Raw genomic sequence first — 18,474 nt, 5'->3', positions numbered from 1 at the left:
CTAGCTAAAATAGGCTCACCTTCTCTCAAGTTCGCACAATTTGTATCTGCTGTGACAGGGGGCATCTTCACGTTTGTGACATTTTCTTGATTCATTTTACAAATTAGCCTACCTTTGCTATCATTTGGATATTTGAACCAACATCGACCGACCCTATGTTGGTCTTGTGACTTGTTATGAATAGCCTATATCAAAGACAAATATGGGTTCAGTAGCCTATCACAATTATAGCCAAAAAATGAGATTTTTTTTATTTTGACTTCAGCTATCACAGTAGGCCACACGGAATGGGAATGAGATAACCAGTTAGCCTACTTTAGGCTGTAATTTTGACATTTGGGCTCACCTTTCTTGCAAGAAATCAGCAGCAGTTGCTTCATCTGGTTTCCCCTGTCCCTCTTGCCTTTCTATTCTTTTTGTGAAAGCCTGTGGTGTTTTAGACATCTTTCATTGCTAACCGGCTGCTGCGTTTAATGCTTAATAATGAAGTGTGAGTGTTGATTACGCATATTGTGCAATCAAAAGTCCGCGAGAGGGCGGACTAAACCAATGCGTACTGATTATGGGGGTGTTTGATATATATTAGTATTTGCAGGCTAGGATATCCAATTTAACAGATGTATTTCCAGAGAACATTGGAATTACATAAATTACCAACATGTATTGACATTATTGTAAAAATAATGTTTAAAAAGCAAAACAAGAAGAATATTTTCCATAGGGCCCCCCCGGTGGGCCCCCCAGGTGGGCTGGGCCCTAAGAATGAGTCAGGGTTTTCCCCCCCTGTTCCACGCCGCTGCATTATTGTCATTATATACTAGATCAGGCGTCACCAACGTGGTGCCTGCAGGCGCCAGGTAGCCCTCCAGGATCTTCTGAGGTGCCCACCAAGGATGTTTTTCTTCATTTAAACACGAGATAATACTTCTTTATAACCTATCAGCAAATAATCATTCAATCATAGTGTGATTTCTAGAAGAATGTCAAGACTTAAAGGATTTCGAACAAACAAATAGCCCGCGGGTAGCCATCACTTGCCCCCGGGTAGCCCTTGGTAGCCCTCCGACACAAAAAGGTTGGGGACCCCTGTACTAGATTATCTACTATCTACAGCCCATTGTGTCTGAGCTGATTTTTCAGGCACCATGCCAGAGTTCCTTCAGCCCTTTTTCACTGTACGCACACAACAATTCTCTGCACACATAATTTGTCAATGAAATATAAAAGCTAATAAATGACTCACCCTGAGATGTTCTTGAGTTGCTTGGTTGGTCAGACTTGTCTCCCGATCCACTGGCACCACCTTTACCACTGTCACAGAGAGTGAAGACAAAGGCATACAGCATTTCAGTTTACCTTAGGGGTGTCTGACCAAAGGAACTACAAAACCCTCAAAATAACTTAAGCCACATAAACAGTTAAAGCAGCACTATGTAGGATTAAAATTAATGACTGGTTTAATTAATGACTGTCCCGAGTCAGCCGATGCTTTTTTGAGTCAATACTAAGTCAACGATGACTCTTGCAACCACTTTCACGGTCCGCTGTCAGAGAACCCTGAATGTAACTTTTGACAGAGCGATCCGAACGAGTGTGGTGGGAAACACTTCTCATACAAAAAATACGCTTTACATACCACCAGATACATATTCTCATTTGTATCAACTGCTGGCATTCTGTGATGAAAACATTCAGTTAAACAAATCTTTTTAATTTTTCATGACTGTGTAGATTTTGAGACAGGCATGCCACGGGTACGTGCAAACTACGTAATCCTACATTGTGCCCCTTTAAGTGGAAACAAAGACTGTACTTACAATATGACCGTATTTGTAGATACGATGTACTCTACTTCTTTGGTCCAGGGGTTTATAAAACTAAACCACTGACTTTGTAAGGTGACAAAGGAGCCGTATTTTGTTTTGAACTTGTAGCAGTTTGTCTCGATCTTCTCTTTAGTCCGTAGAACTGCAAAAAAAGGGTAAAACCAGTGTCTCAATGCAATGTGTGAATTAACTGAGCCTGGTTTCAAAAATCTCAAGATCTAGCTCAAAACGGCCTGGACTTGACAAATCATTGATGCATCATGAATTCCAAAAGGTATAGGAAAAATAAACAGATAAATATTAAAAATATTAAAATATTAAAAATAAACAAATATATATTCTAAATGTTTTGGTTTTGAGTGAGCATGGATAGAAGAATGCAGATGATTTGTGGCTGCTAAGGGGAGTATTTATCGAAACTGCAGTTGCTAGCCATGTTGTTGGTTGACAATGCAATTAGCCATTGACAACTAGCCAAGTAACATGCAAACAAACTATGCTTTCAAGAAACACAACCCAGAATTTGGGGCAGACTGTACCTTTCCGATGTCTGTCTGCTAAATGAGGCAAGTCGTCTTGGTGGAAGTACTCATAGCATGACGTTCCCAGCAGCTCTTGGGGCAGATAGCCAAGGATAGTGGTGGCCCTGCAATAGCCAAACAAACCCACAAACACATACATAAACAAACAGACTCTCACTCACTAAGCCACACACGCTGTAATAAAGTTGAATTTGGTCCAAAACTGTTAGGACACACCACTAATTCCAAAACGGGAGTGCAGTTTCAAGTCAGATTCCGCAGTCTAGGTAGTCCTACAGTCATGGGACCGGCACAGCAAAACCACACACATGATTATGGGTACTCAATTGGATTATCCAACAGCACGGGGCAGTAAGAGATTCTAAAGCCAGATCAGACACTACATATACAGTTCACACCGTTAATGAGTACAGCGTTTGGTGTAATTCATCTTCCCAATCTTGACGGCATTCATGCAGTCCAAAACCATGTCAGTCCCACTACCATGCTTGACTGTAAGCATGGGACACTTTTCTTTTTATTACTTACTTGGTTACACCACACATGCTTGACACCATTTTTAAAGAGATTTTATTATCTTGCCATCATTTCAGTAATCCATATCCTTAGTCTGTTTGTGTCAGGACATGGTTTGTCTCAAGACATGGGTCCAGCAATCCATTTCCTTGGTCTGTATGACCCCTGTTCTTTTAGAAATCAAAAACAGCTTGCCTTCTATTCAATGTATGGGTGTTTATTACAGTGATGCCAAATCCATTACGCTGGCACCATCTGTTGCACTGCCATTTGTGCCTTTCTCAGGGGTTTACAACACATGCGGTCAACTTCTTTCAACAGACTAGCATGATGGTAGACTGCACAAAAGCTCTGCTCACGATTGCTTTGAAGAAACAGTCATATCCCACCCCCAGAGAAAAAGATTTGAGTCACATGATGGCACTAGGTTTGATATTGGCACATTTATTGTGTGGAGGAAACACAGGAAATAATTAATGATTATTGTATAATAATAGCCAGGGCTACTGTTACAAATGGGGGCAGGCTTCAATTGGAATGAGGCTTTTAATTCTAAATAAAAAAAACACATCCATATTTGCTATGTCATACGGTATACCACAGGTTACTAAGAGACAGGCTAATGTTAGGGACTATAAAGAGTTGATCTACATGATTGTGAGTGTATGTCTCATACAGTTGATCTACCTTGGTAAACATTAGTGTGTGAGTATATGTATGTATGCAGTGTTGTACCCGAACGCGTTCAATGAACGAAAGTTCATGAACGAGTTCATATTTTGAGCGAACGTGAACTGAACGTACAATATTTACAAGATGATGAATGAACTATGAACACGTTCATTCTGGAGCCCATGAAGAACACGTTCATTAGCCTAGTTCATCATTCCGTTCATTCCGTAGTTACCAGATACCAGTTACCAGAACTGAAATGAACTAGTTCATTTATTTTGTGAACTATGAACGAACTAGTTCATTTTGAAAAAATTATGAACCATGAACAAACTAGTTCATTCTGAGAGCTGTGAACTTGAACTTGAAATGAACTTTCCCAACACTGTATGTATGTATGCATGCATGCATGTGTCCCTTACCGCTGGTCCACGTAGGTAAACTTGCCGTCCATGGCGCAGCGTGTGATGAACTCTGTGGGTTTGACCTTGACCTCGCCGTTGAGTTGCGGCGCGGAGCTGGGGTGCACGCGGCCCACGGCCACCAGGCAGCTGAAGTGCGAGCTCTCCTTATCTGCCTCAGCCTCCTCACAGCCCAGCTGGCTGCTCGGCCACGTACGCATGTAGCCCGTACAGTGCACCGTGCAGTAGCGCTGAGACTCTACAGGGAGGGAGAGGAGAGGAATGGGGAGAGGAGAGGAGCGGAGAGGAGAGAGGAGAGGAGAGGAACGGGGAGAGGAGCGGAGAGGAGCGGAGAGGAGAGAGGAGAGGAACGGGGAGAGGAGCGGAGAGGAGAGGAGAGGAATGGGGGGAGGAGAGGAGAGAGGTGAGGAGAGGAATGGGGAGAGGAGAGGAGCGGAGAGGAGAGAGGAGAGGAGAGGAATGGGGAGAGGAGCGGAGAGGAGAGGAGAGGAGCGGAGAGGAGAGGAACGGGGAGAGGAGAGGAGCATAGAGGAGAGGAATGGGAGGAGGAGAGGAGAGGAATGGGGGGAGGAGAGGAGAGGAATGGGGGGAGGGGAGGAGAGGAATGGGGAGAGGAGAGGAGAGGTATGGGGAGAGGAGAGGTATGGGGAGGAGAGGAGAGGAGAGGAGAGGAGAGGAGAGGAGAGTAGGGGAGAGGAGAGGAGAGGAGAGGAAAGGAATGGGGAGAGGAGAGGAGAGGAGAGGAGAGGAATGGGGAGAGGAGAGGAGAGGAATGGGGAGAGGAGAGGAGAGGAGAGGAGAGGAGAGGAGCCATGTGGAGAGGAAAGGAGAGGAGAGTAGCAGCGGGGGATGAGAAGGGAGGAGGGGGTAGGAGAAGGGGAGAGGAGAGGAAAAAGGTTGGAGGAGAATAGAATGGAATAGAATAGAATAGAATAGAATAGAATAGAATATACTTTATTGTCATGCAAGCATGAAATGTGTCTTTGATCTGACCATAAAAACATAAATGTACATTCACTCCATTGCTCAAAACATAAATACACACATAAAGCATTGCATACATCCCCTCCCTCTAGCCACCCTTCCCCGCATACACATCATATACCATATACAGTACAAGTCAGGTACCAGATCCAGTCCCTTGTTTTTTGCTACACCAGCCTAGCTTTTCCATTGCTTGTTAACCATGGAGATTGTGTTGGGTATGAATGAATGTTTGTAGATGTTTTTCCTTGTAATGTGTGCTCTGTAGTGCCTCCCTGAGGGGAGCAGCTCAAATTCAGGGTGAAGGGGGTGGGTGTTGTCATCTAAAATGTTCGTCGTTCGTCGAAGGGGAGAGTGGAAACGAAAGGAGTGGAGGAGGAGGAGGAGAGAAGGAGGGAGAGATGAAGAAGCAACAGTTTATATTAAAGCGGGTATCATAAGATGAACAAATGTGTTAGGAATGTGTGCACATTGTTTTTGCACAAAATTACATCTCCCTATAGGCGAATCTTATAAACACACTGTGCGCAAAGCTGCACATGCGCCAAAAATGCTGGGTGGCAAAAAGAGCTGAGATAACAGCGTTCTCTATTCGGGTACAATGCGAACTCCCTAGCATGAAACCTCACATCTTGGCAGTAACTTGTTATGCAACATAGGCTATTGGTTATGTTGGGTTATGGTCTCCATTTATTTAGCTAATTGAAGATTTGGCCAGGCATGGAATGTGCTTAAAACAGTGCGTCACTGAATGTCTTTATCCAGATGTTCAGACGAGACATTGCATCAACTGAAACATAATAGTTTTGTTTCTGAAAGTTAGCTGTGTGGTTGGTCACATAAATACACAGTATAATCGTTTTTCATGTCACAAACACACCAAGATAAGCCTCATGACTCATTAAAGAACTGTGCAATGAAATCTAGTTCCACACAACACGTATAAGGCTATCATTATCTACCGTCACCAGCTGCAAGCCCAAACATTGGAATTTGCTAACTTGATTTTCATTTTATTATATAGCTGTTTGCATACCGATGGCGCACCAAAATGTGATAAGTTGCAATATCAGTAACGTGGACAAATGAAGGGAAAACGTGCAGAGCACAATTCATAGCTCTGGGAAACTATTTTGTTAGCTTGCTAGCTAACATCAAGATCAGATTCCAGTGTATTCCACTTGTCAGAAAAGTGAGCTGTTACACCAAACAGATGAACACTACTCTAGGTTGCCTAAAATCATTGTGAATAACGGTCTTTACTTTGTAGTGTTGACGTGATGTAGGGCTACTGTGAGTGTGTATGCAACTCGGAGCCAGCTAGGTTTCTGATGGCTACGAGTCTTTCACATGATATTTCAGACGTTTTAAAAATAGGATGGAGATAATAATTATACCGGGTGTGATATGGAACTAGATTTCATTGCACAGCTCTTTAATAAGTCATGAGGCTTACCTTCTGGACGTGTTTGTAGTGGTTTCACAAGGCGAAGCGACCAAGCTTCTTGGACTTTTTTTTTTTTTAAGTTTCTTGGTCGCACAGATTCCCTTATTAAAGCGATGGTTCGGAGTAGAATCACCCTAATGCCATTTGAACCGTGACACCCATCCACCTTTACACCCGAAGTGTTTTCTGCCGCAGGCTTACATCAACAGAGTTGCCGTGTTATTCGATGTTTATTCCGGTTAGCTTGACTCAAGCGCATATGGATACTGGGCACCGTCTCCAAACTTTCCCCACAAAAATAACATGTCATGACACCAAACTTCTGCAGTAGCACAAATATGGTCTGTACTCACGAAACGAAGCATTTGGAAGTTTGGAAATAGTCCAGGAGTTTATTATTATCAACACAAGCCGAATAGCTTCTCTGCTGCTAAAGCTGCGCCAACGTTACTTCCGTCATCTAAGACAAGCATGTAAGAGTCCTCAACGAAGCTCATAATATGCACAATGAAAAGTGAATTCAGCAGCAGTATTAGTGACGAAAATCCTTGTCTAATTGATAGTAGGTAACATTTGAAATATCTTTTAAGTGTTGCCTTGAAAATATAAACCTTAATCACAATTCAGTGAAAACGTTTTTTAATACTCTCGTCTGGAAGTTTGTTGAAGACTTTTACGGGCTTGTCTCATATGACGGAAGTAACGTTGGCACAGCTTTAGCAGCAGAGAAGCTATTCAGCTTGTGTTGATAATACTAAACTCCTGGACTATTTCCAAACTTCCAAATGCTTCGTTTCGTGAGTACAGACCATATTTGTGCTACTGCAGAAGTTTGGTGTAATGACACGTTATTTTTGTGGGGAAAGTTTGGAGACGGTGCCCAGTATCCATATGCGCTTGAGTCAAGCTAACCGGAATAAACATCGAATAACACGGCAACTCTGTTGATGTAAGTCTGCGGCAGAAAACACTTCGGGTGTAAAGGTGGATGGGTGTCACGGTTCAAATGGCATTAGGGTGATTCTACTCCGAACCATCGCTTTAAGCCTTCCACAATACTGGCTGCGGTATCATTTTAACATTGTTACATTTTAAAATTAAAACGTTGCTATTAACCCAATGGCATCCATCAAGTATGCTGCATTGAGATTTTGCACGTTTCTCGAACTGAAGCCATATCAGAAAAATATCTGAACCTTACAGCATTTTTTAAAGTAGGTCAGAGTAAGGAACAATAGTATACATTTGGAGAAAAAATAAATAAATTAAATAAATTGGCAGATAACCGAGAGCCACCAATCCAATTTTCCCCTCCAAAAACACAGCTGAGCGGTAGCGTATGATTTTGAGGTTTCTTGCGACCTTCCCTGGCATTGACTGAAATGCCTTTCTGTCAGAAATAACACTCGAAAAGATGTCGGCTTTCCTCTGTAATTTTTAGGTTTGTTTTCCAGGTTCTCTAAAAACTAGACTTCTGTTTAACACATACACACACATACATACTGTAACTCAACCTGCATTGACATTACAAGCAAGCCAGTCTGGCAAACAGGTGTATTCTCATTGCTTCCAGGTCTGAAAACACTAAAACCCATTGCTATGCATCAAAACTCTTTGCAGCAGTGAGTGCACTCAAGAATTTGAAATATGCCTAGTCTACTGATCGAGCACCTGACAAATACCGGTCTCCAGATGGTCTGCTGAACCAGACACCATCTAAGAGTTTAGTGCATAGAGCCAGGCAAACACACCTGCACAAATACACACAGACAAAATTCACTTGCATGCATTGATATAGGCACAGACACCAGAGTGTCCTTTGCTCACCTTTCTTCTTGGTAGATCCGGAAGGAAAGTCCTTGTCCGTCTCCGTCTTGACAGTGATACGGTTGTACTTCATGCGACAGAAGAAGGAGCGGCGGGCCCCCGAGCAGAACCGGGCCGCCCCCACAGGGAGATCCGCCTGGACCTGCAGACCCGCTGGAGACAGAGTATCAGGACATTTTAATGCACATGCACACTCACACACCGACACCCACGTACATGCACACAAACACAAAGCAAATCTGCCTGCACCAGAAGATCCGGTGTAGAAAGAGATATGGATTAACTTGCGGACACCTAATACGGAGACACACAGAGGAAACGATGCACGATCTTGGTAAGGAAATATACACCTCCCTCTCTCTCTCCCTCTCTCCCTCCATCCATCCATCCATCCATCCATCCATCCATCCATCCATCCATCCATCCATCCATCCATCCATCCACATGATATCCTTAACAACATGCAGACAAACAGAATAAAGTATCCAAAATCCACCAAAAGGTTGCAGTGGAAGACTTTAGACAGGAAAACCAAATTGAACTAAACTTACTTTTGGCATCGATGAGTCTCTCGCGGGGGTAGAGCTCAGAGGCGGACAGCTGCTCCTTGACCTTGCCGATGTCCTTTGGGTGGATGTAGTCAAACAGACTTTGGCCAATCAGCTCCGCCTGAGGGAGCCACAGGACATTTCATTTCATTTCATTTATTGTTTATTTGACAGGGACAGTGCACAACATACAATTGAGCCAGATTATAGCCATAAGCCATAAAGCTTATTTTCATATGTAGTCATCGGACAGGAATTGGTGTTAAGATAAAAATGATTATTTTTATATTAAAATTAATAATAATACAAAAATGTGACAATAATGCAATGGGTGCACTATTTGCAAATAGGCCTAAATTATATTACAAGGCCAAGTATACATAGTTAAAAATAATCCAAAACTCAATGACCCTTGCATTTCAGAATACTGCATGCAAACTGGACAGACTACATTCACTCTGTACATGTGGCACTTGTGATACTCTGCAAGGCTCTAAGGGCTGTATTCTCCCACCAGTGTAAGTAAAAAAAAAGTGCGCAACAGCGCCTCCGCGCTGACTCAAGTCAGTGATTAAGCGGGGCTTACGCGGGATATCACCAGTTGCGCACTTTGGTTGGGGCCAGGCCAAAATCAGGGTGTATCTCATGTAAATCAATCCTAAGCGTATTCTGCAGTCCACTTACGCGCTTTTCTCTTTACGCGCATCAAAGGGCTGTAGTAAGGTCAAGCGCCACTATGCGGTAAAATGTAATATTGCATTTGATGCTCGCTTGGCTCGCATTTTGAGCATGTTACACGGTAGGCCAATGCTTTGCTGATGTTCCTTACCGTCAGCGTGGGTCCAAATCGAAATTCATTCACTGTTCCACATATAAACTGTGACACCGGTGTTTGTTTGTTTGTTTGTTTTCATTTATGAAATAAATGATGGAAGTCCGCAACACTGTTAATGCTCCCAGTGATTTATTTGCACTTGTTTTCATTTATGGCCAAATATGCAACAGTGGCTATTTCATGGCCAGTACAGGTAATAGAATTCACCTCAAATTAAAAATCAACAATGATATAAATAATTGAATAAATACATTAAATAAGTTTGGTCACATCAATACATTTTAAAAAGTTCAAAACCTTTAAAGGTGGGACCTTATTAAAAATTCCAAAAATAGTGTCTTCTTTAAAAAACTGTTGTCTTTTCCTTCTGAGAGCAGGGCAAGTTAGAATATGCTTAATTGATAAGAGATGTCCACAAAAATCACAGAGGGGAGGTTCACTTCCAGTTAGCAAAAAAGCATGAGTGAGTCTAGAGCCAATTCTACACCTTGTGTAGACGACTTGATCATGTCTGCATGAGAATGATTGAGTAATCAGCTGTTTCGTGACAAAATATGACCAGCTGCCCAGGACATGTTCTCATGTTGGTGAACTTACAAACAAAAGCAATTCATTAATTAATCAGTTTGAGGATCATCATGTTGTGCCCACGGACGGTAACCAAAACCAAAAACACCTCGTTGCACCATGCGCAAATTGACAAGGCACGTCAGACTAAAGACTGATGTTCCAGTCGTCCAAACAGCCACCCAAAGTATGCCTATTCAAAAAGAACCTTCACCATTTTTTACTATGTTGTAGCCACGTTAAGTAAAGGGTTTTTATTGCAACTCCTCAACTTTTGCGATTTATTGGAACTCGTGCATATGTGCATGAAGCCTATTAAACTTTCTGAACTGATGCCTGACATACAAAGCCACAACCTACTGAGGTAGGCTACAAGTTTGTAAGACTCAAAATATTTCCTGAATCTCATTATAGCTAAACGTAAAAAGGTAGGCCTACATATCAGAGCATGTCTTTGGCATTTCGCTTCAGGTCTTTAGTACACCCTATCAGCTGCGCGTTTAAATCCTGGCCTGGCGTTGCATGCCCATGCCCAATTAATTCCTATGTCTGCGACAGAATATAAAGTCTCCGTTTTTTTTCATGACGATTGATTTCCTTGTTCGTTCTGCAGCATGCATGTAAGTGTCATATGCTGACGGACAGCTGATATCCACATATTTCCGGTGATATTAATGTCACGTTACTGTACAGAGAAGCGCTTTTAAAAGTCAGCAAATACAATGTGGCTGTTACTGTGGGGAATGATCAGCCTTTTAAATCAGTTTTTAATTTCCGGACTTGTCTAGGCAACACACCAAACTCCATTTTTAACAAAACGTTTTATCATGTTTATTATTTCAATTAACCTGTTGCGCACCAAAACGATCAGCCAAAGGTACACATTGTGTTTCCATCTCATTATCTCACCTCCACTACTCGCCTTGTGTTTGTGGAAATGAGGTGAGGTTAGATTTAGAGATGCTTTTGCACGAGGACGTTTGGCACGTGGTTCTAAATTCAAAGTTAAAGTTCAGTTTTGGATCTCAATGGACTGCCATGGTTTTCACATGGTTGATCTGAAAATCCATGCTCCGTGGTTTCTTTGAAACCACAACTGATGAAGTCGGGGAAGACTCATCCCCCCATTTAGCATACATCATCACGCCCATGTTGGGATAATTCAGTTTGGCTGGTAGAAAAGGCCAACTTACTAGCCACTTTGACCCATTAGTGAGTGGTCGTTTGGTTAGATTACATCTACTAGCCATTTTGGCTGGTGACGAAAAAGTTGATTTATAGCCCTGCTCTGCCTTTAATGAACATTAGAACACTGCATTCTGTACATAATACATCCAATGTGCCTCCAAATACAGCATTTAGTCGGTACATACTGCATTCACTTTGCACTGCCATTTTTGCAGTTCCAACTGGATGCCACTGGATGATGCAGAGACTGCTTCAAGTCTTTTTTAACCCATTCATACCAGGAGTAGCATCTGTGCAACAACAACCTTTAAGATCGTCAGCAGAGTCTGCGTCAAGTCTTTTTTTTTTTTTTTTCAAATCTATAACATTTACTGTATATCGGGGGCAGGAAGTGTTTCATGACGGGCTGTTTGCTGAGTGTGAAAAATATGTCTCAGATGTAGGCCTGTGCTGAACAGCATTGCTGATCGGGCCTATAAACTGGGTCAATGGCCCATTTCTGACATTGCATCCTGTGGAAGCTCAGCTAAAAAAAAGGCCTGCACATGCATCCATGCTTTGCTCTGACCAACTCATACAACTTTTACAAGCCCTGACAGTGGCTCCGCTCCCAGCATGTGCCAAATACATGCTGCTAAGCAACTGGGTGTAGCGTAGCAGCAGCAGCAAGACTATTAAGGCACTTTGACCTGCACATTCTATCATATACGTATCAGCGGTTGTGAAAACTGTGCGGACCGTTTTGAGATGACTAGATTAGATATGGAGGACAAATCTAGGGGGTCAGGCAGAACAGGGCTCGAACCTGCAATCTTCAGGTTGCCGACTGGGCTCCTCTACCACCTGAGCCACCACCTCACTTACCCGACTGTAATTGAGGGTCTTGGAGACTGATTCGGAGACAAAGACGATTTTCCCGCGGTCACAGCCAACCACAAACAGAAAGCCGTCGGCAGCCTGGGTGGGAACACAATGCAGAATTATGAGACAAGCACACAAACTCACCATGCCTGCCCATAAAAAAAATCAAGCCAAGGCAACAATAAGAGATTTTTTTTGCAATGCCCAACATGCTGTATATAAACCCTGCACCACATCCAAACAATGCAGAACCTATTAGCTGAGGGCGGATGTGAGAGGGTCAATGAGGATGACCGCCCCAAACCAATGACCCTCAGCAGAATGCTGTACCAAAGATAAATTACCAAGACTGGGGAGAGGCCCAGAATTGAACTCAACTCTTTGGAAATAACAGAATTTTCAATAGTAGGCCTATGTTTTTCCCAATAAATGTTTTCAAATGTATATGAACAGCTACATCATGATGAGAACAAACAGTCAATCCGGAAAGTATTCACAGCGCTTCACTTTTTTCACATTTTATTATCTTACAGCCTTGTTCCAAATGCTACAAATGAATCTCTGTTGTCAAAATCCTACATAAATTATTACATTATGAACATGTGAAAAACAAGTTGTCTTGACAGTTTTGAAAATTGATAAAAATAAAAAAGAAAGAAATCATTTTTACAAAAGTAGTCACAGCCTTTGCTTAATACTTTGTAGAACCACCTTTGGCAGCAACTACATTCATTTGAAAACCTGATTGACGAGGGGCGTTTGATGCACCCTAACACACATACTAAACCCCCTACCACTCAAAAGGCCTTACCCTGAGCACTAGGTGCTTGAGTTCATCGTCCGGCAGGAATGAGGGTTTGTAATTGGCTTCGGCAAAGGAACTTGTGGTACCTGGAGGTGCAGAGCAAGAAAACAAAAAAGGAGATTGGCACCTCAAGTAACAGTTTCTGATTTCCAATTAGCAGTTAAACAAATAAAAAGGGGCTGCATTTTATTCTCCTGTGAATTACAATGTCAAAATCCTTACAACCATCATCACGCAACATGGCTTCCAAGATGACACAACCAACAAAGTATATAATAATATACAATAAGAAACACACCCCTGACTTGGTGTTCAACATTAGAGCGGCAGGCTCACCTTTAAGAGACTTGAGGTGTTGGACGGCTAGACGCAGCACGGTGAGCTTGTCCAGTTTGCGTGACATGGGGTTGCAGGAGGGGATCATGCCCGAAAGCTCGTCAATCAGGTTGTTCATCTTGTCCCGCCGCCTCTTCTCAATCTGGCTGTGGGGCTCCCTGAGGACGGACCAAAAGAAGGAGAAAAAAAAGGGTCAACCTCAACCTTTTTTCTAAACAAATGCCCCCTTTAGCTCATAATAAGACCACCCCCGCCTCATCATAAGCTTGCCAATGACCAAAATAGCATTTAAAAAAAAACGCAATAATGTCTCCCAAAGGCAAATGACCAACCCCCTCTCAGCTGTCTAATTATCAAGGCCTACCGTGTGATCCCTTAATCCAGTGGTTCTTAACCTTTTTTACTTAACGCACCCCCTTTCCTGTGCCGAAGACAAGCCGCGCACCCCCAGCACAAAGTTCTGCACGTGTGTATATGCACAAAAAAATTTTTTTTCAGTGATTAATCGCAATGATTCTTGCTTGAGACATTAATCAATACCTTAATGACTTAAAATGGGGACCATGACGTGTTATAATTTGGTCTTAATTTGACTAACAATAATGTTTGCAAGCATAATTTGAGTCACAACCTCAACACAAACAAAATTCTGCGCACCCCCTGGAATCTCTGGCGCACCCCCAGGGGTTGCCCGCACCCCAGGTTAAGAACCACTGTCTTAATCCATTAATTTCTTCTGGAGTATTGAACTGATTTTAGACTGTGAATCTTCACTCTCCCTGTACATGGTCTTGACTACATCTCTAATAATGAAAAAATTACTGTGAAGAAAAAAATATTCCTGCATTCTCTTGTGTATGAAGCAAATCTGGCAAACGCACCCATTGCCCTTCATTTATCAAACTAGCGTAAGATGAAAAATATGCATGCGTGATGAGTACTTCTTTTCTGCGACAGGTTGGCATTCATCATATCCCATCGTAAGTGCAGGAAAGATGAAATCGGTACGACTGGTGTCAGGTGGTGTACGCAGTTTTCAAGTTGGATTTGAGACGACTATGATCGCCAACATGCAGCTGTAGCGCAACAAGTCATTATCGTAAATATGTGGCCAAGATAATTACAAAACATTTTTAAATTGTATATTTTGGCTATAACCCAACTTCTCTACCTGTTTGAATTGGCGCAGCCTTGCTGGGAGTGCTGCGTTAATTTGGCATAGGTCAACAGCTGCAAGAGACTATTAATTTAATTTGTCATTTGACATGATTTGTGAATAATTGTGCAATATACAGCCGCATATTAGAATGTGCCTTCAGTCGGATCAATGGAACCAGCTTATAACGCTCGCGTTCGCAGGTGGGCACACGGATGAGATAGGTGGGCAACCTGAGTGAGACGACATGTTCTTCCCAGGAGAGTAGGTCATGAGAATCCTGCATCGCATGGTGCCAAGGGACAGGGCATAATGCGCAAATGCACATGCAATCCATTTGGGTTTTGGCTATGAGATGGATGACTTTCCCAAGGCGATTAGGAGGGATTGGTACCCTACCAAGTGTGTCTGCACCATCCATCAATGACTTTACATAACTACTCCATCAATCGGATGAATGGGCAAAAATGTGCAAGCTGTGACAAATTGTGTAAAGTGAGTGTAAAATGGTCAGTAGCCCATATCGCCAGGACGCAAGTGTGACGAGTCCCTTCTTTTCTTAACAGTGCATAATAACATAATGTAGGCTACATGATAATTACAATAAATAATAATCTCCTGGCTGAGTTTCGCACGCAACTAGACTACTATCCGAATACACATAACTACTACAACACTTTATATAGTCGTCCATGTAGGTGGCAAAAAGGTATTCTCACGAAGGTCCAGACAACCCTAGCGCAGGAGAGGAGCAGGGCGCACATGAGCGCGGAAGCAGGACAGCGCACTGGACATGCAAAACCACCTTCCCCAAGAAAAGGTTTGGGCACTGTTTGTTGGCCAGTTTCACGTAGGACCCTTTATTCATGACCTTGTTTGAAATAAACGTTTACTACCATTGTCTTTTCTGCTGCAGTCAATCAAACATTTCATTAATCATCATTATTAGGAATCGACCCCCTTCCATATTGACAAATAAAACACTGTTGACTGCGGTTGTTAATTATTTCCACGTGTTATTTTGTCGTCTACCTCGCCGTAATGCCCAATTTCAAACTGTCAATCAACCAGAAACGCGGGGGTTTTAGCCGGTTTCCGTCTCTCCATGTCGTAAAGTGAGGGGTACGGTCTACTTCCCGCCGTTTTAAAGGTGGTGTGATTATTCTTATTAAGATGGTTTTCATACGCTGGATTTATCAACAGCCAATCGTTCTTACAATGGGATTGGAGTGATACGCATGTTTAATAAATCTCTCAAGTGAGCCTTGTCGTACGACGAGTTCTGCGCTCATTTCTATGATGGTTTCTACGCTAGTTTGATAAATGAGGGCCTTTGACTTTGAGCAGCCAGCAGGTACAGTACAAATGGCAGAAATTAGTACCTGAAACACTTGATCTTGACGTGCTGGTCATCTCCTTCCGACCTGAAATAGAAGTCCACAGTGTTGAGTCAAGATTGTAAAGCAAACAGACAGAGGAACTCATCTTAATCATTGGTCAACAAACTTGAAGGCGGCCACCTTTACAACAGACCCCACTACGGTACGCACTCAATTGTATTTTAAATGCAATTCCTAAGATTGCTTTACAAAACACATATCATGTGAAACTGCATAAGATAAAAATTATATCAGGGGTCAGATAAGACTGCCTCGGAGGCCGTAAACGGCCCATGGGCCATAGGTTCCATAGGTCCCCCCCCATGATAGAAATTAGTGAAAAAATAGTTGTAATCAGGATTGTTCCTCCACCACTAGAAATCTCAGGTGATCCCATTTGAATACTAGACGACTCCACATGGGGTCCCAGCCCCCAGGTTGAAAACACGGGTCTACAGGTCTCTTACCTGTCTTGGTCATCCTCCATGTCCTCGTCCATAAGAACCAATGGTTTAGTATCCCTGAGGAAAGAGAGACACATGCCACCCGTTGTTGTGATAAGGCAAACAATATGGAGACTCAGAACACCTCTGTGCTTCCCTTCCAACCTCCTGGAATACAAAGTAAACTTCCCTCAAGAGGAAATGCAGTGATCCCCTGGCTGTTCACACACCCTCTACACACTGCCGATTGTTTGGGTATATTGCATGCAAAATAATTTTATTTTCTAAAAAGGTTCGTCAGATGAATATTTTTTTTCTATAATGTAACCATACTTCTAATACTGCATAATAATCGAAAAACATTAATGATACAATGTGGAGGGGTGTTTAAAGTGATACTGTATTATTTCTGGAAACAAGTTCAATGTTTGGGTTTTACCTTTCTCCTGTAACACCAACAATACTCTGAATCAGGCAGTGCACATTGTACGTCAAAATTAGCATACGTCATTGAATCTTACGGGTCAATCTACCAGCTATTGATAATTGCTAGCTTGTAACTAGAAGTAGCATCACCAGACAAGAACGACTGGAAGAGAGGAAGAGAGGTACAACTCAATTATTTAACTTAAGGAGAGGTGTAAAATGAGGTTATTTCCAGAAATGGAGCATGGCATCTCTTGAAAAGGTTCAAACCATACAATAGAATGTTTTCTATATGGTCTCCCTACATTGCAAATGTACACCTAGCACATCTTAATCAGAATACACAGGGGATCATTGTTATGGTGAATTAATGATAAAATGTGAGCTTCTTCAGCCTCCTCACCACCTTCAGCTGTGTTCTTTTTTTTAAGCGTTAGTTGATATGTGTAAGATTGCCTCATCAGTGTGGTGAACATTAGGCAAGAAAGGGTAAACTTACTGGAACATTTTTGTCTTTTTTCATGTTGTTTGGGGACACCCCACTGAAAGAGGGGGTTAGAGTAAGCGATCGTACCATTTCTGTACATTGCACAGAAAGCAGAATTGGATGCCCAAGGCTACTTGGATATGGGGGAGATACTGAGGAGGCAATGGATGTGTGGCACTTAATCACTACTGTGGTATATGCGTAGATCATGCTCGAGCCAGCTGGGGGATGATAGCAGTTTGACATACACGGTTAGTGACATTTGAAGACAAGCAAGCGGCACGTATCCAAATATCCAGCCATAGCCAATTTCGGTCACAACATGGCGAAACATTAAAGTTACAGGAAGAACTACAAATAAAGAGAGATGGGCCTTACTGGCTGTCCATGCTGCCCTTGCGTTTCCTTGGCATATCCATGCCAGACGCCATAGCAGCAGCAGCAGCAGCCGAGCTGGGGGTCAGCAGGCCTGACACAGACAGAGAATGGCCCTGGAGATCCTCCTCCAACACATCCCCTACACACACACACACACACACACACACACACACAGAAAAAACAAGAGGAAGAGGAGTTTAATAATGCCACATCTCCTACACACACGTGGAAAAAACAAGAGGAACAGACAGGTTTAATGCCTTGGAAAAACAAAAACAAACAACCAAATACATTATTACCTGTGTGTCTGTGTGTGTGTGTGTGTCTGTCTGTGTCTGTCTGTGTCTGTCTGTCTGTGTCTGTGTGTGTCTGTGTCTGTGTGTGTCTGTGTGTGTCTGTGTGTGTCTGTGTGTGTCTGTGTGTGTCTGTGTGTGTCTGTGTGTGTCTGTGTGTCTGTGTGTCTGTGTGTCTGTGTCTGTCTGTCTGTGTGTCTGTGTGTCTGTGTGTCTGTGTGTCTGTGTGTCTGTCTGTCTGTCTGTCTGTCTGTCTGTCTGTCTGTCTGTCTGTGTGTGTGTCTGTGTGCGTGTGTGTCTGTCTGTGTGCGTGTGTGTCTGTGTGCGTGTGTGTGCGTGTGTGTCTGTCTGTGCGTGTGTGTCTGTCTGTGTGTGTGTGTCTGTCTGTCTGTGTGTGTGTGTCTGTCTGTCTGTGTGTGTCTGTCTGTCTGTCTGTGTGTGTCTGTCTGTCTGTCTACTCAAAAAGTTCTGAACGGATTTGGCTGAAATTTTGTGGAGTTGTTGGAAATGACAAAGGGAAGAAGTGATACAATTTT

At 42.8% G+C, this 18,474-nt stretch overlaps 1 protein-coding gene and 1 non-coding gene across 3 annotated transcripts in view; both read right to left on the bottom strand.

Moving 5' to 3' along the window:
• The window catches only part of bmal2 (basic helix-loop-helix ARNT like 2), a 40,512-nt gene that overhangs the window by 5,000 nt on the left and 17,038 nt on the right, over nt 1–18,474 (bottom strand). The window contains exons 1-13 of one of the 2 annotated variants that reach the window (XM_063196421.1): nt 17,646–17,670; nt 17,280–17,322; nt 16,379–16,432; nt 15,915–15,956; nt 13,377–13,534; nt 13,047–13,126; nt 12,239–12,331; nt 8,788–8,905; nt 8,237–8,389; nt 3,979–4,216; nt 2,366–2,472; nt 1,818–1,968; nt 1,244–1,311 (exon numbers count right to left, since the gene is read on the bottom strand). In XM_063196421.1, coding sequence (XP_063052491.1) covers nt 1,244–1,311; nt 1,818–1,968; nt 2,366–2,472; nt 3,979–4,216; nt 8,237–8,389; nt 8,788–8,905; nt 12,239–12,331; nt 13,047–13,126; nt 13,377–13,534; nt 15,915–15,956; nt 16,379–16,432; nt 17,280–17,287 — 1,270 coding nt within the window. In that variant the 5' untranslated portion in view covers nt 17,288–17,322; nt 17,646–17,670. Of the gene's footprint in view, nt 1–1,243; nt 1,312–1,817; nt 1,969–2,365; nt 2,473–3,978; nt 4,217–8,236; nt 8,390–8,787; nt 8,906–12,238; nt 12,332–13,046; nt 13,127–13,376; nt 13,535–15,914; nt 15,957–16,378; nt 16,433–17,279; nt 17,323–17,645; nt 17,785–18,474 lie in introns of those variants that run through there. The other variant, XM_063196420.1, reaches the window with a different exon arrangement.
• Nucleotides 12,487–12,622, bottom strand: LOC134448166 (small nucleolar RNA SNORA36 family). Its single transcript, XR_010034661.1, has one exon. It is a non-coding gene; the product is annotated as a small nucleolar RNA SNORA36 family (small nucleolar RNA).

This window comes from Engraulis encrasicolus, chromosome 4 (assembly GCF_034702125.1).
Source record: "Engraulis encrasicolus isolate BLACKSEA-1 chromosome 4, IST_EnEncr_1.0, whole genome shotgun sequence".
Lineage (NCBI taxonomy): Eukaryota > Metazoa > Chordata > Actinopteri > Clupeiformes > Engraulidae > Engraulis > Engraulis encrasicolus.
This window is presented reverse-complemented; position numbering and strand designations above follow the sequence as displayed.